This window comes from Bubalus kerabau, chromosome 22 (assembly GCF_029407905.1).
Source record: "Bubalus kerabau isolate K-KA32 ecotype Philippines breed swamp buffalo chromosome 22, PCC_UOA_SB_1v2, whole genome shotgun sequence".
Lineage (NCBI taxonomy): Eukaryota > Metazoa > Chordata > Mammalia > Artiodactyla > Bovidae > Bubalus > Bubalus kerabau.
Window position 1 is genome coordinate 9,615,378 of NC_073645.1, and position 23,085 is coordinate 9,638,462.

Sequence of the window (23,085 nt, forward strand, 5' to 3'; positions counted from 1 at the left end):
AAAGTAGGGAAGATATTTCAAATACTTGAGTGGATTGAAAGGTCAAGTCAAAAATAAAATAGTAGAAGCTTATTAGGATAGACTAGATATTAATTCACAAATCAGAATATTAACTTTGTGCAATAGCCTGTAAGTTATGAGGCATGGGACCACCTTTATTTGATTTATCCATTTTATCCCTGGCCTCTATCACAATGGCTGAAATCTGTACCCAAATATTAACAGTCATGTAATAATTTTCTGTGACATAATAGCTCAGTACAGATGTTTAACCCTTTCCCCTCATTCCAAAATGATATGTTCCCTAATAGGTTTATTTGTCTTGAATTTAAGAAAATATTTGTGTAATAAGACACAATGAGGTAAAAAGAAATCCATCTGATATACAAGTAAGGCAATGGGAATAAAAGACCTGAAAGGGCACAAAGCCAGGAAGGAACCATAAGGATATAATTAGGAATGAGACTTTAATGCAATAGTTTATAAAGAACTAGCTGTTCTATTTGGGGATATCTACAAAATAACAAATTGTCAAAAAAATAACATGGCTTTCTGGCAACATCAGGGCTGTCTATCCCTGAGTCTAAAGATGTTACCTGATGAAGGAGAGTCTGTGGGGTGAGATTGTAACAAATAAAGAGATGTCTAAAGGTGAATGTTCAAAGGAACAAAGATGCCTTTTGAATAATCATTCTCAGAAAATATGCTGTTTTTTTTTTTAAGTAAACATTTAAGGTTGTTAATAATCTCCCAGGACATTTTATAGATTATTTTTAAAAGACTGTTAGTTACATAAATAGGAATTAGAAAACTAATTTTGCATTATTAAAAGAAACAGGCAGTAACCAGACTAACTTTACTTGTCCTGAAAGGGCAAAAAGGAGTAAATCTAAGTTAGATTGGTCAGATGAAATACTGCTTATAAGTGGATTCATTTTCTTCCCAAGATCATGTATGGAATGAAAAGGATGGCTGGAAATTCTGTTAATTTTGAAGCCAAAAAATGAAAAGAAAGTGAAGTCGCTCAGTTGTGCCCAACTCTTTGTGACCCCATGGACTGCAGCCTGTCAGGCTTCTCCATCCATGGGATTTTCCAGGCAAGAGTACTGGAGTGGGTTGCCATTTCCTTCTCCAGAAGATCTTCCTGACCCAGGGATTGAACCGGGGTCTCCCGCATTGCAGGCAGATGCTTTACCATCTGAGCCACCAGGGAAACCAAAGAGAAATGTAAAAGTAAAGAAAAAAGTTACTTTGGAAAAAATTCTTTTCTGGAGAATGAGTAGAACAACTCAATGACCATTAATCCAGAAGGCAACTATAAAATAATTCTCTTCATCGTTAACAGCAATGAAGTGAATTCTGGGCATACAGTTGTCTGATTATGATATTCACACTAAACTAAGGCCTCTGTATGTACTTTGACAGGTACCATTTTTAAGATGGACTAATGACCAAGATAATCACGATGGTATGATCACTCACCTAGAGCCAGACATCCTGGAATGTGAAGTCAAGTGGGCCTTAGAAAGCATCACTACGAACAAAGCTAGTGGAGGTGATGGAATTCCAGTGGAGCTATTCCAAATCCTGAAAGATGATGCTGTGAAAGTGCTGCACTCAATATGCCAGCAAATTTGGAAAACTCAGCAGTGGCCACAGGACTGGAAAAGGTCAGTTTTCATTCCAATCCCAAAGAAAGGCAATGCCAAAGAATGCTCAAACTACCGCACAATTGCACTCATCTCACACACTAGTAAAGTAATGCTCAAAATTCTCCAAGCCAGGCTTCAGCAATACGTGAACCGTGAACTTCCTGATGTTCAAGCTGGTTTTAGAAAAGGCAGAGGAACCAGAGATCAAATTGCCAACATGTGCTGGATCATCGAAAAAGCAAGAGAGTTCCAGAAAAACATCTATTTCTGCTTTATTGACTATGCCAAAGACTTTGACTGTGTGGATCACAATAAACTGTGGAAAATTCTTCAAGAGATGGGAATACCAGACCACCTGATCTGCCTCTTGAGAAACCTATATGCAGGTCAGGAGGCAACAATTAGAACTGGACATGGAACAACAGACTGGTTCCAAATAGGAAAAGGAGTTCGTCAAGGCTGTATACTGTCACCCTGCTTATTTAACTTATATGCAGAGTACATCATGAGAAACGTTGGGCTGGAAGAAGCACAAGCTGGAATCAAGATTGCAGGGAGAAATATCAATAACCTCAGATATGCAGATGACACTACCCTTATGGCAGAAAGTGAAGAGGAACTGAAAATTCTCTCGATGAAAGTGAAAGAGGAGAGTGAAAAAGTTGGCTTAAAGCTCAACATTCAGAAAACTAAGATCATGGCATCTGGTCCCATCACTTCATGGGAAATAGATGGGGAAACAGTGGAAACAGTGGCAGACTTTATTTTTTTGGGCTCCAAAATCACTGCAGATGGTGACTGCAGCCATGAAATTAAAAGACGCTTGCTCCTTGGAAGAAAAGTTATGACCAACCTTGATAGCATATTGAAAAGCAGAGACATTACTTTGCCAACAAAGGTCCATCTAGTCAAGGCTATGGTTTTTCCAGTGGTCATGTATGGATGTGAGAGTTGGACTGTGAAGAAAACTGAGCGCCAAAGAATTGATGCTTTTGAACTGTGGTGTTGGAGAAGACTCTTGAGAGTCCCTTGGACTGCAAGGAGATCCAACCAGTCCATTCTGAAGGAGATCAGCCCTGGGTGTTCTTTGGAAGGAATGATGCTAAAACTGAAACTCCAGTACTTTGGCCACCTCATGTGAAGAGTTGACTTATTGGAAAAGATTCTGATGCTGCGAGGGACTGGGGGCAGGAGAAGGGGACGACAGAGGATGAGATGGCTGGATGGCATCACAGACTCGATGGACGTGAGTCTGAGTAAACTCTGGGAGTTGGTGATGGACAGGGAGGCCTGGTGTGCTGCGATTCACGGGGTCGCAAAGAGTCAGACATGACTGAGTGACCGAACTGAACTGAATCCTGTATCATTGGTTACAAATCTGAAACAGTAAGTTTTGTATTCACATTAAATTATATGTGTATAGTGGCCAACTATGGGTTGTGGCCCACAGTTACTTTACATTTTGAAGTAGAAGCATATATAAAATTTAAATATGTCTTTTATAATAATTCACTCTCCTTACAAACCATTACCATCAACTACATTTTCAAAGACATGATAGAAATATCTTAAAACTTACCGATCCCTGAGAATGGTCCAGAGCTCTCCACCTAGGCAAGCTTCCATCAACATATACAAATATTTGCTGTCCTTAAATGTTCTGTATAATCTGTGAATTGCAAACAGAAAAACAAGAATTATAATCATTACTGTTTTTAAAAGCATGTAAATATTTTTCATTGCCCAGATTGTAGTCTCACTCTTGATTTGCCAAACTTGAACTTTTATTAAAAGAATGAGAAAGATCTAAATTCATAAAGAGGGAAAAGGAGGTTATGTTTATGATTTACACACTGTAGGGCATAGATTCTCCTTTGAAATGTGTTGTGTTCAGCAGCTTTAGTCACTGTGACTCTGCCATCCTTTGGACTGGAGCCTGCCAGGCTCCTCTGTTCAAGGGATTCTCCAGGCAAGAGTACTGGAGTGGGTCACCATGCTTTTCTCCAGGGGATCTTCCCAGCCCAGGGATCAAACCCGTGTCTTCTGCATTGGCAAATTCTCTACTGTCTGAGCCACCAGGAAGCTTAATTCCAATGATTATGGACTAAGAGGACTTCTGGGGATTCCTCTAATTCCAATTTGGCTAACATTTCAAGCATGGCCTCTTGAGCACTATTTAGCGGTCATAAACATGCATAAACATAAACATGGATATACAGTGATGGCACTTTAAAGTACAGATGTGCATGATATTTTGCACTGCTCACTTAAATTCATGTGATACCCTGTTTTCAGCAAGTGCCACTGGCAAATTAACTAGAAAATCTTCTGCATATATTAAAAAAAAATCCCACTGCCATCTTATGAGTGCTCTCAAAATACTAAGATGGAACAGTCATTTCATTTTTTAAAATCTTCAAAAAATATTGAAATAAAGAATATTCAAGGTAAAATAGTTTGATTTTTGGTATTAATAATTTGTCATTCAAGTACCAGAGGTCTATATAGAGTTCCAGAATAACTGAGGATAAAAATGGAACATTAGGAAGTCTGATTTTTCCTTTAGGAAAAACATGGTTTGTTTGTTTTTTTTCAGAATATGATTCTCATTTTTTAAAAATCAATATTTTAGTGCTTTCTTATTTAGGGAAAACTTTCTTAAAATCTGGTTTAAAAATATGTTTCTTTGTGTGAATCTAATGTGCAACAGTAAGCGCACATGGCAGAGAGTTTAGGGGCTGCTTTTCCACTTGGAATGGGGGACCTGAACCCTTGGGCAGGGTCCTTGTTGTTGTTCAGTAGCTAAGTTGTGTCTGATGCCAGGCTTCCCTGTCCATCACCAACTCCTGGAACTTGCTCAAACTCATGTCCATTGTGTTTGTGATGCCATCCAACCATCTCATCCTCTGTCGCCCCTTTCTCCTCCTGCCCTCAATCTTTCCCAGCATCAGGGTCTTCTCTAGTGAGTCAACTCTTCACATGAGGTGGCCAGAGTATTGAGGCTTCCACATCAGTCTTTCTAGTGAATATTCAGGACTGATTTTCTTTAGGATGGACTGGTTGGATCTCCTTGCAGTCCAAGGGACTCTCAAGAGTCTTCTCCAGCACCACAGTTGGGAAGCATCAGTTCTTTGGTTGGTGCTCAGCCTTCTTTATGGCCCTTACCTCACTATGAAGTCAGAATGAGCCCCCTGCATGATCTGCTTCTCCGAGCGGATGTGTTCCTGCTGCCTTGTGTCCACAATGTGGCGTTTCTTGAGAATCTTCATTGCAAAGGTTTTGGATTCTTCACTTTTTAACTGGACCTTAAAGAAAGTCAGAAGGGAGTAAGTGAGAAAAAAAAATCTACAGAGTTAATATAACAATGCATTCTTAGCTCCAAATTAACAGGTGCATGGAGCATTGAAATGACACCCTGAACACCATCTGTGTCGTGGTAAAGCCTGTCTGGAGCTGGATTTGAAATCCAGGACTCACAGATGTTGCCCAGTCTCATTCCACTGGACCTGATACATTTCCACCAACTGGATTTCCAATTAATTTTGTGCCCACTGGGATTAGAAGAGGGCAAGTGTATTTGATTCTCTTTGTATTATTTCATGTCATTTCATATTATGTGTTTGAGTAGACTTTACCATTTTTCTCCTTGAATCAGAAAAGTAGAAATAAAAACTAATTTCTTCTCCAATTGTATTACTTCCAGTGAGTTTTGAAAAAGTAAGGCCATATGGTCCTATATGATTCTCCTCTTTAGTTCAATCCACAAACATTTCTAGAGTTATTTAATTCAGTGACAGACCCTTGTCTCTGCTGAGACTGAAAATTTATGTACTGTTACTTCTTTTTATCTCAGTCTTTCCCTTCTCTCCAGTTAAAGAAAAAAGAAGAGATGGTAATAAGATTTTTTTGTTTTTCAAAAGATTTTGGAAACTACTTTCCTTTGTCTTCTCAAAATAGGTATGATGGCTTTAATCCTCTCTGACCTTAAACTTTACTCCATGGTTACACTAACTGGGAGACCTAAGCTGAGCCTTGGTGTCCCCAGAGCTTCCAAGCATCTGTTGCAGCCCCTCTTGGCTCTTGGTGACTCTGGAGGGGCTTGGGTCCTCCAGAAGCCATTCCAAATATAGGGGCTAGTCTGTGTTCACTGTTTTACAAAGAATTCAACAAGGTGACTTGTAAGGAGGAGAGAGAGCAGAGCTAATCACCTAACATAAGTTATCATCTAGTGCTCTTAGGACAAAGAATCTTCAAGATAATACCAAACAGCCTACTTTGTTCTGAACTAATGAAAGCACTGGAGAAATAAGACAACAAGCCATTTCTGCTTTTCAACTGAAGTATGGCTGCTCCCTCTTTAGTTGTGAATTGCTTACAGCTTTATCTGCAAGGATGGTGAAGGTTTTAAGTGTCTTGTTCACGTACACATGGACAGACTGAATTCAACTGAGAAAACATTAATGTGGCAAGGTATTTAGAAGAAAACATGAAGACACTTCAGATAAAAAGGCTTCAGTTTGCTGCCAGCATTTGAGAATCTATGACAGGTTAGAAGGGAAAATGGATATTTGAAAATGCCTCAAACAGCTAACGGCCCTCTATGCCGTTTGTGATACTTGTTGAGATGGCAGATTAGTGTGACACAAATGGACTCAGTTATAGTTCATAGTAAAATACAAAATGTGAAAATTCACTTCTAAAAGAAATCTGGACAGAGAATAAAGATGACATGGGAAATGAGCTGTGTCGGAATACCAGCATTCACATGGATGGACCTAGAGATTGTTACAGTGCAGTCAGTCAGAGAAAGAGAAATGTCACATAATATCCCTTATCTGCAGAATCCGAAAGGAAATGATACAAATGAACTTATTGATAAAACAGAAACAGAATCACAGACTTAGAGAACCAACTTATGGTTGCTGGGGGAATGAGGAGGGAACAGATAGTTAGGAGCTTGGGATGGACATGTACACACTGCTGTATTTAAAAGGGATAGCCAACAAGGACCTATTGTATAGTTCAGGGAACTCTGCTCAATGTTAGTGTTAGGATGGGAGGGGGTTTTGGGGTAGAATGAATACATGTGTATGTATGGTTGCATCATTCTGCTGTGTGCCTGAAACTATCACAATATTGTTTATCAGCTATAACAAGTTAAAATTTGTTCACCAAAATGAGAATATCACTTCTCATACTGCACAGAAGTCTAAGGAGAAAAAGGCAAAGAAATTGAAAGAGACTGAAGATATACCAAGTGAACCATCTTTCCAGGACTTTGAGTACCCAGAGTATGATGACTACAGGGCAGAGGCTTTCCTGCACCAGCAGAAGAGGATGGAATGCTACAGCAAGGCAAAAGAAGCTTATCGGATGGGGAAGAAAAACGTTGCCACATTTTATGCCCAGCAGGGTAGTCTCCATGAGCAGAAGATGAAAGAAGCTAATCACCTTGCTGCCGTGGAGATATTTGAAAAAGTCAATGCCTCCCTACTGCCGCAGAATGTTCTAGACCTCCATGGGCTGCATGTGGATGAGGCTATAGAACATTTGACAACAGTTTTACAGCAGAAAACTGAAGAATTTAAACAGAATGGTGGTAAGCCCTATCTCTCTGTGATAACGGGGAGAGGAAACCACAGCCAGGGAGGGGTTGCACGCATCAAACCAGCCGTCATTAAATACCTCACAAGCCATAACTTTAGATTCTCTGAAATTAAACCAGGGTGATTGAAAGTCATGCTAAAATAAAATAAACATCCTTGACTAAAAAAAAAAAAAAAAAAAAAAAAAAAGAGTCTTATAGAAAAACACTGTCTTTATTCACACACTGGTTCTTCCAGTCATTGTCTTAGCTGCAGTGAGACATAATGTATTTAGTACTGTATCATCCAATGAACTCTGTGTCATAGTACTCTAGGTTTGAGGAACAGAAACTATATTCTGAAAAAAGTAATTTCCTCCTCAGTACACATTTGCCAATAGAGAACTGTCTTAATGTTACCAGAAGTACCAGGAAAATCCTAGAGATTTTTTCCCACTTGCTTATATATGAGGAAGACATTTTCTTCTACAGACATGTTTTTCAATTATTTAAGATCTCCATCTTTAATGAGACGCAAATCCCATTGGGAGATACTTTATGTTGTCCAACTTAAAATAGCAATTTATCTGCCCCAATTCAGGTTTAAATTGTTGGGTGAGAGTAGATTGGAAAGTGTTAGTCAACGTGGTCTTGATAACAGCACTGTTAAAAAGCTAACGCTGGGTTCTGGATGAATGAAGTGCAACAGAAGGGATTTTTCCAGAAGACAAGAATGTAGTAGCTGAGGGGAAAATTAAATCATAGTAGAATGAAATGACTAAAACAATTCTATATATACCATATGTGTGACAATGAAGTAAATAATGATAACAAAACTCTTTTGTAATACAAAAAAAAAAAAAGTATTAACATTCAGAGAAGAAATCTGATCATATTCCCTCTTTAGAGTCTTACCCAGATAAATGTGAAAAGTAGGTCACACAATGTAACAATTACTCTCTCTAGAGATGTTAACATTTTAACTTGTGTATAGGTTAGGAGGAAAGAACTCTGGCTTTAGGGGGACAGGTCTGGACTTCAATCCTAACTCCACTTAAGGTCTCTCTCTCGTCTTCTTAGGCAGCTGAGTAACTTCTCTGAGCCCCAGTTCTGGCTGAGGATAACACCACGTACTGTATGGAGTTAATCGTGACCTTACATGAGAAAGTACCGCCATATGGGCATTCGTTGTTGTCTCTCTACATATATCCTCCGTAGCTCAAATGTTATCCTTAAAACAAAGCTAGATCATGTCACTTCTGTGCTCACACACTGCAGTGGCTTCCCAGCTCACTCACGATAGAGACAAAGCTGTGACAGATGCCCACAAGGCCCTGCGTCATTGGAACTCCTGCTCCCTGTGAGCCTCACTCCCCACTTGGGGTCACTGTGCTCAGGTCACACTGGATATCTTGCTGCTCCTTGAGCACAACAAGCAAGCTCTTACCTCAGGCCATTTCCCCTTGCCTGCCTAAATATTCTCCCACAGTTATCCTCTGGGCTTAATGCTCAGTTTCCTAAATTCTCTGTTCAAATGTTTCCTTACTTAGAAAGTCTCTCCTCACACCAGTCTACATAAAAGGGTAACCACCTACTTCTCCCTTCCCTTTTGTAGTGTTCTATATAGCTCTATCACAAGCTATATTTATTCTGTATTTATCACACCAAATATTTATTCTGATTACTTGTTTAGTATCTGCCTCCTTTCACTATTCTGTAAGCAACCCAAGACTGGGGATGTTTTTGTTCACTGTGCCTGACATAGAATAAATGCTCATGAAGTGTTTGTTGACTAAGTGAATCAAAGAAAGAATGAAATAAGCCATGATGACTTATCACTGACAAAGCCACAAGAGAGCTGGTACCTTAGCACCATACTGTGTATCTCTGAGCTTAACAGGATAAAGCAAGGGAACTTATAAATGACAAGTATATAGCATTTACTCTTTTTCTTCTTTCCCAAACTGCCCTTACACATAAGAAGGAAGAAAAGATTTCCGTATGCTGATATGGCATAGAAAATATACATACCAAATATCTATATAATTCAGCTCTGAATTTTCAGTTTTTATGCTTACAGCATGTTTTCTTAACCTTCATTTTTCCTTGAATGACTAAGATGTGGTATTATTCCCAGCCACACAGCCTACGACATTAATACCATCATCTCTAGGATGCCAACTAAATTTTATATACAAATTCAGTTGTATATACAAATTTTATATACAACTACAAAATATATTTATGAAGGGTCAAATAGAAATGTGTTCACTGATATATTAACAATGGTCTCTTAGAGAGATTTTTAGTTGATTTAGTTCTTTTTAACTTTTTTGAAATGGTTAACAATTACCGTTTCTCATCTGTATGATAAGTGAAATAATGACTCTGGTCATGGAAAAAATTTTAAAGTCTCTTTTAAATCAGAATAGCTATTTATTTTGACTCTCTCAAAGGATTCTGGTACAGTGGAATCCACTCTAATAGGATCCCATGAATGCAAAGACCTTGAGAAGTTGTGTGCAGTAGGATAACAACCTATTCAGTTCAGGCTGAACCACACTAGTCATATCCTTAAAGAAAATACCTTATTTTTTTATTTCAACACAAACTCTCAAAGTTACAGCAATTTGTATTAAGTAAGTCTAAACTATTGTGCTTTATTATGAAGGTGTTTTCACAAAACAAATCCATGAAAAATTTTAAGGTGAAATTTAGTTTGCTTTTTATTTGTCCTATTGGCCAAATTAATTATTTGGTGGCTCAGTGATAAAGAATCCACATGTAATGCAGTAGATTCAGGTTCAACCCCTGGGTCAGGAAGATCCCCTGGAGAAGGAAATGGCGACCCATTCCAGTAATTTTGCTTGGGAAATCCCGTGGACAGAGAAGCCTGGCGGGCTACAGTCCATGGAGTCACGAAGAGTCAGAAACAACTTATCAACTAACCCACCACCACCAAATTAGTTATACCAACACCTCTTGTGCCGATTTGAAATAATGATGATAATGATTTTATAGCAGGTCACTAGAGATGACAATGGCACCCCACTCCAGTGCTCTTGCCTGGAAAATCCCATGGACGGAGGAGCCTGGTGGGCTGCAGTCCATGGGGTCACTAAGAGTCGGACACGACTGAGCGACTTCCCTTTCACTTTTCACTTTCATGCATTGGAGAAGGAAATGGCAACCCACTCCGGTGTTCTTGCCTGGAGAATCCCGGGGATGGTGGAGCCTGGCGGGCTTCCATCTATGGGGTCGCTCAGGGTCGGACACGACTGAAGTGACTTAGCAGCAGAGGCAGAGATGACAGTGTTAAGTGTGGACACAGGCAGGCAAAGGAGAAGGAAAGGAATGATACTTTCCTTCTTTTGCTCAGGAATCCTTCCCAGCCTGGTTGGTCAGGCATGATTCCCAGGTCTGTCTTTGCAGATCATTCCAATACCACCTAGATGTACAGGCTAATGCACTGGTTGAGAATGGGAATTTTGAAACTTGTCTACCTTTGTTTAAATATCAACTTCTTTTTTTTCTTTTGGATTGTGATCCTGGATACGTTTCTAAAACTATTTCCTTATCTGTAATATGGGAATAATTCTTACCTGTGAGGATGAAATAAAAGGGCCTATATATCAAACATAATGTCTGGAACAGAGAACACATTCAGTTAGTTGCTTTTATTCTTTTGTGCTTCTTAGTTTAATGGTCCGGAGAAGGCAATGGCACCCCACTCCAGTACTCTTGTCTGGAAAATCCCATGGACAGAGGAGCCTGGTAGGCTGCAGTCCATGGGGTCGCTGGGAGTCAGACATGACTGAGCAACTTCGCTTTCACTTTTCACTTTCACGCATTGGAGAAGGAAATGGCAACCCACTCCAGTGTTCTTGCCTGGAGAATCCCAGGGACGGGGGAGCCTGGTGGGCTGCCATCTATGGGGTCACACAGAGTCGGACACGACTGAAGTGACTTAGCAGCAGCAGCAGCAGTTTAGTGGTCTCTTCAGGCCAAAGCAATTTCGTCAAAATATGATCCACTACAGGAATGACACTTTGAACCAGTCTGTATTCCCAACCCACCTACTTCACTTCTACCCAGTGGATAAGCAGCAGATCGAGAGGCTTTAAGTAAAAGGTTGCTGACCCTTGTACCACATTTGTTTCTCTCTCAAGATTTCTAGAAAGGATATGTGAATTTAAAAATGCTAATATCAATATCTTTCTTCTGTTTTTTATAAGTAATGCTAAGTGCTATATCAGAAATTAAAATTACCAAAAGTTTCATTTGTGTAAAAAGTTATTTTAACGTGAATCACTGGGTTGCCATTTGAAGGAATATATACTTGAGCAAGGTGAATCTTAATATGGGAATTTTTGACAAAGATTTTGACACATTCTTAACTATCAGGCTCTATCTGGTACCCAAATAATATGGACCTGAAGACGAGAGGCAGTACCACAGTATTTTAAAGAGCTTTGAAGACACAATTGCTGACTGTATTTAAATATGTGCTTTCTTTTATCTGGGACAAACACTTGCTTTATAAAGGCTTCTCTCCTGCTAGATCTTATTCTTTACACTTACTAGGAAATAGGATTCTGATCAGAGCGAGGTAAAAATTAGCTCAGTGCAATGACTAGGGGTTGGTCCTTAGAATCTACTTGGCCATTCATCTACTGAACCTTTTTATTAACAGTTCATAGTTTACTTAGCACTATAGATATCTTTTCATTATTTTGGAAGAAAATGGATTTCTGAACTATACTGTAATTAAAATAATTTATTAAATTAAGGTTTGAACTGACAGTATTACATAGCCTATTATTATGCAAAATTCCATTATAAAGTAGTTCAAATTACATTTCATTGCACCACAGGAAAGGATGGCTTGCTTGGGTAAGCTAATGCTTTAAACCACAGGTGATGAAGTGAGTTCAGAAAAGCTTGTAACAGGAGAGGTGGGTAAGATGGCAGAGTAGGGAGACGGTGAACTCATATCCTCTCACAGACACAGCAAAGTTACAGCTACTTACAGAGCTACCATCTATGAGAGTGACATGAAGACCAGCAGAAAAGATTTTCTACAACTAAAGACAGAAAGAAGGAATTGCCATGAAACAAGAAGGAGAGGCAGAAACACAATACTGTCAGGACCCACGCCCTTGGATCTGCAACACAAATAAGAGGAATATTAAAATCACAGAAGTCCTCTCCAAGGAACAAGGGGTCCAATCTCATATTGGTCTCCCTGGCCTGTGGGTCCTACACCTAAAATATGAGCCCCTATAACATCTGGCTTTGAAAACCAGCAAGGTTTGCGTTAGGGACAGCAGGAGGGCTTTTTTCACTCTTAAGTGGCATGTACAAAAACCTCACATACTTCAAGTCCCAGAAGTTTGAAAGGAGCCTGGATCAGAACTACTTACTAATCTCTGAGAGCCTCTGGAGAGGCAGGGGGGCCAATAGGAGCACCCTTGGTGCCGTTTTAGGGAGCTTGTTCTAACCATGTGGACACAGGCACTGCAAAGTACTTCAGAATCCTCTTTCTATCCTATTAGGCTTCCCTGGTGGCTCAGACGGTAAACAATCTGCTTGCAATACAGGATACCCAGGTTCAAACCCTCAGTCAGGAAGATCCCCTGGAGAAGGGAATGGCAACACACTCCAGTATTCTTGCTGGAGAATCCCATGGACAGAGGAGCCTGGCAGACTACAGTCCATGAGGTCACAGAGTCAGACACAACTCAGCGACTCTGTCCTAATCGTGCTGGGTACTTGGCACCAGCCCCAGATATGCCCCTCCGGGCCAAGTCATGAAGACTCAGCCCCACCACTGAACTAAGGAATAAGACCAAACCTCAGAAAAAGAACTAAACAAAGTGTAGATAAGCATTCTACCCAATACAGAGTTCAAGCTAATGATCATAAAAATGCATGGATAAACACAGAATTTCACCAGAGTTAGAAAATATAAAGAAGAACCAAACAGATCTGAAGAACATGGTAAGTGAAGTAAAAAGTACACTAGAATGATCAACAGTAGATTAGGTGATAAGTGAAGTGAAGTGAAAGTCACTCAGTCGTGTCAGACTCTTTGCGACCCCATGGGCTATACATATGCAGTCCATGGAATTCTCCAGGCCAGAATACTGGGGTGGGTAGCCTTGTAGCCTTTCCCTTCTCCAGGGAATCTTCCCAACCCAGGGATCGAATCCAGGTCTCCCACATTGCAGGCGGATTCGTTACCAGCTGAGCCACAAGGGAAGCCCAGAGCAATAGATAAGTAATGGAAATCACACAAGCTGAACAGAAAAATGAAAAAAGGATTTAAAAAAATAAGGATAGTTTGAGGCCTCTTAGACAATACTATGTGTACTAACATTAAAGAGAAAAACACATTTCTGAATCCATTCTACCAGGCCAGCATTACCCTGATACCAAAATGAGATAAAGATACCATTAAAAAAAATTACAGGCCAAATCACTGGTGAATATAGATGCAAAAACCCTCAACAAAAAGTTAGCAAACCAAACTTAACAAAACATTAAAATGATCATAAGCCATGATCAAATGGGATTTACAGCAGGGAATGCAAGGATGGTTAATATCTGCAAATCAATTAATATGATACTCCACATTAACTGACTGAGAAATAAAATATCTCAATAGACACAAAAAATCTTCTGACAAAATTCTGCACTGATTCATGATTGAAAACGCTCAACAAAGTGGGTATTGAGGGAAAATGCCTCAATATATAAACATGACATATCCACAGCTAACATGATATTCAACAGTGAAAAGCTAAAAGTATTTTCCTTAAGATTAAGAACAATATAAGGATGCCGACTCTCATCACTTTTATTAAACATAGTACTGAAAGTCCTAATGATAGTAGTCAGGGCAGAAAAGAAATAAAAGGAATCCAAACTGGAAAGAAGCAGTAAAACTGTTACTGTTTACAGATGGAATAATATTATATATAGAAAATCCTAAAGTTATCACTCCCCCCCAACCTAAAAAAAAAAAAAACCCTATTAAAACTATAAGTGAATTTGGTAAAGTTTCACAATACAAAATTAATATACAGGAATCTACTGCATTTCTATAAACTATCAATGAACTATCAGAAAGGAATTAAAACAATACCATTTATAACTGTATCAAAAGAATAAAATACCTAGGAATCTAACCAAAGAGGTACAAGAGTTGTATCATGAAAACTAGAAGACATTAATAAAAGAAATTAAAGAAAATAAAAACAGTTAGAAAGCTATTTCATGCTCATGAAATGGAAGAATCAATATTGTTAAAATGAACATACTACTCAAGGCTCATCTACAGATTCAATGTAATCCCTAACAAAAAGCATTTTTCACAGGAATAATAATTCTAAAATTTGCATGGAAACACAAAAGACCCTGAGTAGCCAAGGCAATCTTGAGAAAGAAGAACAAACTTGCAAGTATAATGCCCCTTGATTTCAAACTATACTGTGAAGCTATAGTAATCAAAAAAGTAGGTACTGGCACAAAAACAGACACAAAGATCAATGGAACAGAATATAATGCCCAGAAATTAACCCAGGCTTATATGGTTAGTTGATTTATAACAATGGGAGCAAGGATATGTCAATACATGAGGAAAAAAAGTCTTTCCAATAAATGGTGCTGGAGAAATTAAACAGCTACGTGCAAAAGAAATTGACTTTCTCATACCATATACAAAAAATAAACTCAAAATGGATTAAAGACTTAATTGTAAGTCCTAAAACAATAAACTCCAAGAAGAACATATACGCAGTAGGCTCTCTGACATCAGTATTAGTAATACATTTTTCAAAATGTCTCCTCAGTGAATGGAAACAAAAGCAAAAATAAACAAATGGGCTACACCAAACTAAAAATCTTTTGCATGGCGAAGGAAACTGTCAACAAAACAAAAAGGCAACCTATTGAATGGGAGAAATATTTGCAAGTAATATGTCCAATAAGGAGCTAATAGCCAAAATATACAAGGAAACCATACAACTCAACATAAAAACCCCCAAACAATCCAATTTAAAAAATGGGTGGAGGAACTGAATAGACATTTGTCCAAAGAAGACATACAGATGGCCAAGAGACACTTGAAAAGATGTTCAACATCTGTAATCATCAAAAGGAGATGCAAATCAAAACCACAGTGAGAATTTGCCTCACACCTGTGAGAATGGCTATCATCAAAGATACCATAAACAACAAATGTTGGGGAGGATGTGGAGAAAAGGGAACCCTCCTTGGTAGGACTGTAAATTGGTATATGTGTGCTCAGTCACTCAGTCATGTCTGACTCTTTGCGGCTCCATGAACCTCCTGCTCGGCTCCTCTGTCCATGGAATTCTCCAGGCAAGAATACTGGAGTATGTTGCCACTCCTTACTCCAACGGATCTTCCCAGCCCAGGGACTGACCCTCATCTCTTGAATCTCCTACATTGGCAGGCAGATTCTTTACCACTAGTGCCATTGGTATAGGCAATTACAATCACCCAACTTTTATAGATTCCTATTAAAAGTAAAAATAGAACTGCCATATGATTCAGCAATTTCACTTCTGGGTATTTGCTCAAAAAACCCAAAACACTAATTCCAAAAGATGTATGAATTCCCATGTTCATAGCAGCGTTATTAGCCATAATAAAAAGCCAAGATATGGAAGCAACCTAAGTGCCATCAATAGACAAATGGATAAAGAAGGTGTGGTGAGTGTTTTATATAAAATATTAGCTATAAAAGTGAAATCTTCCCATTCGCAACAGCATGGCATACTTGGTAGTATGCCAAGTGAAGTAAGTCAGACTGAAACAGAAATGCTATAATATCTTACTTATATGTGGAATCTAAAAGCAAAACGAACTAACTAAACAAAAAAAGACCCATAGATACAGAGAACAAATGTGTGGTTGCCAGAGTGGAAGGAGGTGGGGGTCATAAAATAAGGGAAGAGGATTTAAGAGGTACAAATGTTTAGTTATAGAATAAACCAAGGGGATGTACTATATAACATAAGGAACATGGTGATATAATATTGTAATAACTGTAGGGGGGCAGATGATTACTAGATTTATTGTGATCATTTCATAATGTATGCAAATATCAAATCACTACGTACTATACCTGAAATTAACATAATATTATATGCCAACTATATTTCAAGAAAAGCTTACAGGACACCTGGATTCTAGTCTTGGATCTTTTAGTAATAGGTTTATGATTAGTCATATAACCCTACTGGGCCTCAGGCCACCTCTCAGAACATGAAGGGCTAAACTAAATTACATCCAAGGGTTCTGGAAAATTCTATGAATCTGAAATTTGACATAATGTACATTTTAAAAGCATATTAGTTATATTTAACTTAATGGAAACAGTCCAACAAACTTGTGGCAGTAGCTTGGGCCAAAGGAGAAAGGGAGGATTTCCCAAGTAACAAAAAGGTAGCTTGAGGAAACGTGATGATTCACTCTGAAAACATGACCTTGCATTTATAGTACAAGCGTATTCTTTTGGGAGGTGAAAGTTTCATTTATTCTGTTCTCTCAACCACAGCACCTGAAGGAGGTCTGCTTATCTATTGTATTCTCTGTGTTACTCATTTTCAAAGACTACGCTATCCCAAGTGGCTCAGTGGTAAAGGATTTGTCTGCCAATGCAGCAGACGCATGTTCAATCCCTGGGTTGGGAAGATCCCCTGGAGGAGAGAAGGCAGCTCACTCTAGTATTCTTGCCCAGAAGACCCCATGGACAGAGCAGCCTGGTGGGTTCCTCTACAGTCCATGGGGTCACAGAGTTAGAACACAGTTTAGTGACTGAGCACGCATACACTGGGTGAAATAGCAGTAGCTTTCCCAAGAAGAGCATTAAAACAGGCCCCAAGGCATAAAGGAAATCTAGGCAGAGTCATCCTACTTGTAATAGCTGGACAACAGCAAAACAGGAACGACAAATATTTCCTCTAAACAAAATAGACAGGATTTAATCAGGCAATCCACGTTACATGGGATGGCATAAAATCATTTCTTTATTTTTGACATTTTTTAAACTGGGAAGAAATAGTTTTCTAAACAATTTAAGATTTAAGTAGCCATGGTCTGTATAATAAGATTTCAGTAGCCCGTATTTACTTCAAATTGAGGTGATTTATGGAATTCATGATAAGGTCTGCAGTAAAAAGAAAAATTCTATAAGTGAAGATGGAAGGAAAGAAGAGGGGGAAGCAAGGGAAGGAGGGAGGGAAGGCAAGAAAAAAATCCTGGACTGAGAGAACTGTTTGGGTCCTCTTCTATAAGATAAACTGAGCCAAACTGGGGTGCAGGGGAGTATGCTTTCTCTATTCCAGTTACAGTTCTCAACCAGATACACCAAAAGAGGCAAAAGACCCATAATAAAACTTTTAATAGCTGAGTAAATGAGTATACCAACTATTATACCCTCTAGACATGCATAAGCCCTAGCTTGTTCTGTCTTCATCATTTTCCAGTGTTCCCTTATTGCCAGACATCGCTTCACAGCTTGAGATACTGACCTCAAACTGACCTATGAGATACTGACCTCAAACTCTGTGTTCAGCAAACAACTTAAACAGCTCTATTCTATAGCAACTGGGTACAATAACAAAGCTGAAGCAGGGTATAAAGGGGACATAAAATCAGCATAAAATTCAAAAAGAAGAAAAACATGAAGTTGTTGTGTATTAAACACGTTTATTTAGATCTACAAAGAACTAAATTTACATTGAATAATTATACATTTAGAAAATAAAAGCTTTTTAGTGTAAAACACAGTTTTAGCCTAAGAAAACATGCAGTAAAAAGGATAATCTTTAGAGAGAGAGTAAATTAGCAGTTGCTGGAACTGAGAGTAGGAATGGAGAGTATTTGCAAATGGGCCACAAGGGTTCTTATTAAAGTGATGGAAATGTTCTAAAATTGGATTGTGGTGGTGATTGTACAATTTTGTGGTGAATAGATTATACCTCAGCAAAGTTTTTAAGGAATTTTAAAAAGAAAAGGCCCCAAAATATGTGTATCTATATTTTCTAGTTCTTTTCTTTATTAATTGTGTGATAGTTATGTTTTTAATTTACATTTTAAGGAACTGCATGTCAGAAATGCTTTTCTTTCTATGCTTATCTTTAGCTCTTCAATAAAAGTTCCCCAATTAGTCAAAACTATATTTCATTTTTACTCTAGTATTGGGAAACTATTAACATTTTTAAAAAGTTTATTCTTTTTTAATGACTTCCTTATTTTATGACTTTTCTTTTAAGCCCTAAGTTCAAAAAAGTTGTGTCCAAGTAAAGGTTGGATTGTGGGTCAAAATTTAAGCAAAATGTATATACCTATCACAAATTCTTAAAACTTTTCTAGTCAAAATAATATGTATTTGCTGGGTAATGTCTTATTATTTTAATAACATACAAACTACAATCATACCCAAGTTCATGTAATCTGGAGCCTCATTTTCCTCACTTACGAGAATAAAACCACATTAGTTTATAGTTGCACATATTGGAAGACCAAATCAGATGGTGTATGTGAAAATACTTTGAAAATTAAAAGTGCTATGTAAGAATCATTATCATTATTACCATGAATTCCAAGATATGTGGGAATACTAATTAAAAGGGATACTTTTTTCCCTGAGAGCTGTTGGTAAAGAATCTGCCTGCAACGTGGGAGACCCCGGTTGGATTCCTGGGTCAGGAAGATCTGCTGGAGAAGGGATAGGCTACCCACTCCAGTATTCTTGGGCTTCCCTTGTGGCTCAGCTGGTAACAAATCTGCCCGCAATGCGGGAGACCTGGGTTCAATCCCAGGGTTGGGAAGATCCCCTGGAGAAGGGAAAAGCTACCCACGCCAGTATTCCGGCCTGGAGAATTCCATGGACTGTATAGTCCATGGGGTCACAGAGATTTTGACGTGACTGAGCGACTTTCACTATAAATAGTATTTTACTACTAAAATTCATAATTAAATCTGTTTTTAAGTTAGTTGTTCCTACCATCTGAATGAAAAGGAATAGGAAAAATTTATCTGTTTGAATTTAAGGATGTTTTTCTTTCAATAGAGAAAGGAAAAGCAATATTACTGATGTGACTCAAATAACATTTTTGGACATGAAATACTGCTGCTGCTAAGTCGCTTCAGTCGTGTCCGACTCTGAAATACTAATGTGCCCAAATATTCAGGAAGAACTGACTTACTGCATTAGTGAAAGAAAGTTAAATTTTTTAAGGGCACAGAAAGCTTCTATTCTACAAAGTAGTTTTGGATTGTACTCCTCAACATTTCCTAACCAAAAAAAAAAGATAACCTTTGTGAGAATTACATTTCACTGCGTAAAAGTACTATCAAGTTCAGGAAGCATTAAGCATAATCTTAATTAAAAACTTGTCTGATTTCACACTGTTGTTAAAACCTCTTTTCTCACGAGTTATCCACAGTTTTATTACTTACCTGTCTCTCTACACTACAAAGTAATATCATAGATTTCTTTTCCCTCATCTATGTCTGACGCTTAAGAAAGAACCTGTGGCATCTGTTTTGTTCCATAGGATACACAGGGAGAAACAATGAAAACTTGTTACTGTCTGTATGATGCATATCCAAATGACACAGAGAATGGAAAGGCTGGACAATGAGTTAAATAGGGACGTCAGAGTTTGAAAATTATTCAGCCATGAGCACAGAGGTGTGGCCCTGTTGTAAGCTTTTTTACTTAAGATTTTATTCATATTAAGCACTATTATGTATAATAACCACTAAGCTATCTATATTAATGGTCAGACATATCAATTCAGAACAAAGAACCTAGAAAAAGTGATTTGTCTTATCTTTTTTCATTTGATTCCACCTGCCATTTGCACAAGTGATGATTAAGACAGTCTTTTCATCCTTGTTTTCCTTCCCAAGGTCACCACACCTGTCATGAAAAGTGTCCATAACCCCATTTTCTCTGTAACCTGCCTTTAGACCTAAAATTCAGTTCTATGGCCAGTGACAAGAAACATAAGGAAATACATATTTTATTAAATTAAAGTTGAGTAAAAGATGTGCAAAGCAGTGTTCATAGAGGAGATAGTTTTCATTTTAATTTTTTAAAAAGACATTTAACTTTCAGTTTAGAGGACGATGAGAAAGAGAGCTCCATACTTTTCAATTTTTAATTACAATATGGACAAAAGTTGGATTCTTTTATGGAAATCATTTGCAAATGAAAGAACACTTGTGATTTCCATTAATAGAGAATTAGCATTGATACATTTTTACTCAAAGGGCTACTTTTATTTCAGATTGTCTATTGAAATGTGAAATTTAAACATATTATTTCTCTTTCCTACAGTACTTATTTTATTTTCTAGTGATATTAAAATTGATTTTACTACCTATGATATACTTTAAATTATTTTCCTTCATCAAATAATCAATTTCTTTCCCTTAAGATTTAATTTCTATGTATAATCTCACTAATATAAAGAAGTACTATAAGCAATAGTTTTATACTGTTAAGTATTTCACATAATTCCACTTATTCTAATACTTAATACTTAAAACACCACACAGATGGAGTTCAGTATAAGTTGACACTTCACTTTCTTTTGCTTATTGACTCAGTGAAGGTTTAAAATGAGTTTAAATGACACAGGGAGAATCATATATGGCAAAATTCTACTCTCTGAGATGTGATCAGATTAATTTATGACAGTGTGTGCATTCTAGTCACACTTTTGAGATGTTAGACAAATAAACCTTGTAATTTTTTAAGAAATGGTTACATACTGGAAGACTTTTAATCAAATGGCTTATAATCAGATCTTAATATCCTGGCAATGGCACCCCACTCCAGTACTCTTGCCTGGAAAATCGCATGGACGGAGGAGCCTGGTAGGCTGCAGTCCATGGGACCGCTAAGAGTCGGATACGACTGAGCGACTTCACTTTCACTTTTCACGTTCATGCACTGGAGAAGGAAATGGCAACCCACTCCAGTGTTCTTGCCTGGAGAATCCCAGGGACGGGGCAGCCTGGTGGGCTGCCGTCTATGGGGTCACACAGAGTCAGACACGACTGAGGTGACTTAGCAGCATGGTATACTTGAACTTCACCTTTTCTGAGACCTGGGTTCGATCCCTGGGTTGGGGAGATCCCCTGGAGAAGGGAAAGGCTACCCACTCCAGTATTCTGGCCTGGAGAGTTCCATGGACTGCATAGTCCATGGGGTTGCAAAGAGTTGGACACGACGAGTGACTTTCACTCACTCACTCATCTGACCCACAAAATCTCCTGATAGCTCAGTGTTTAGCCTAATATATGACACACATCAGTGGCAACTAGGGACATTAATGTGAGGAGAGAGTATGACTTAGCCATGAACTATAAATGTATACAGTTGATTAGATACACTGAAATATTCAGAATCATCTTTTTTCAGTTTATTTCCAGAAGGCAAGACCAATCATTTCATTTGATTTAAAAGGACACGGCTATTTTCAACACTATTAACAAATAGAAGATGTTTTTCCCTTTCATGGAAGGGATCTGTCATTGAAAGTGTTTATATAAAATTTTCAGGGATGTGGAATACATCTTGGCACAAAGTAAACTACCTTATTCAGAAGTGAAATTACGATGTTTATTTCTGGGAGCACTGCCACCTAAAAATAGCCTGTCTAGTCACCTTATAGTGTATTCTTTTATTTCATGGGTGGAAGTTCAGGGCTGAGTCCGTGTTTATTTGTGTTCCTCGCTTGACCTAATGGCCAAAAATGCCTGATGCCTTAAAGTACATCTCCTTTAAGAATATAATACAGTTATACCCTGTCAATTGGTCATCTAGTATTTCTCCCTGCTAGCTCACACGACCCCTCGTCAGGCCACTTGCTTTGGTGTCCTGTGAAAACACATGGCCTTCTGTGCTGTAAACTTTTCCTGGAATGGCCTTTCCCCCGAACAGCCTTTTCTCATCTATTTAACTCCCAGCCTATTCTGTCAGCTCCAGCTTGAGTTCTGTGTCTTCTTAGGACCTCACTACACCATCAGCTCCGAATGCTCTCTTCTTGAAATGCTGAGAACCCTTCTGCATGACTTAGAATTTAATACAGTTCTAAAAGATTTCATTTGCTGTTTTTCATATGTATGAATCTTCTTACTCAGGAGAAGGCAAGAAGTTCTTTGAGGGTAGGAATCACACCTCATATTTCTACATCCCACAAAAAATGTTTAGGAAATTTTTATTAGATAAACTTTTGCTGCATGTGATGTGACCATAAATCCACTGGATTAAAAAATCAAATTTATGTCATAGAAGACAAAAAAGGTGAGTGAGTGGATTAATTGGTGATAAAAGAGTTCATCCAAAATTTATCTCAAGCCTTGGAAAGACACGTCCACTGCCTTCTAGATTTATGATGCGTGCTCCGTTGCTTTAGTCATGTCTGACTCTGTGACTCTAAGGACCGTGTCTTGCCAGGCTCCTTTGTCTACATTTGTAGTTGTCCCTTAATATTCTGGAGGGATTGGCTCCAGGATCCCCTGTGGATACCAAAGTCCTCAAATCCTCAAGTCCCAGATATAAAATGGCATAATATTTGTATATAACCTAAATTAACCCTCCTGTATACTTTAAGGATTTCCCTGTGGCTGAGACCGTAAAGTGTCTGCCTACAATGCAGAAGACCTGGGTTCGATCCCTGGGTCAGGAAGATCCTCTGGAGAAGGAAATGGCAACCCACTCCAGTACTCTTGCCTGGAAAATCCCATGGATGGAGGAGCGTGGTATGCTATAGTCCATGGGGTCGCAAAGAGTCAGAC

At 38.4% G+C, this 23,085-nt stretch overlaps 1 protein-coding gene across 33 annotated transcripts in view; it reads right to left on the reverse strand.

Annotated features, from left to right (window-relative positions):
* The window catches only part of PRKG1 (protein kinase cGMP-dependent 1), a 1,681,227-nt gene that overhangs the window by 24,921 nt on the left and 1,633,221 nt on the right, over positions 1-23,085 (reverse strand). For all 33 annotated transcript variants that reach the window (XM_055561124.1, XM_055561106.1, XM_055561119.1 and 30 more), the window contains 2 exons: positions 4,818-4,957; positions 3,232-3,321 (listed from right to left, as the gene is read on the reverse strand). In XM_055561124.1, coding sequence (XP_055417099.1) covers positions 3,232-3,321; positions 4,818-4,957 — 230 coding nt within the window. The remainder of the gene's footprint in view (positions 1-3,231; positions 3,322-4,817; positions 4,958-23,085) is intronic.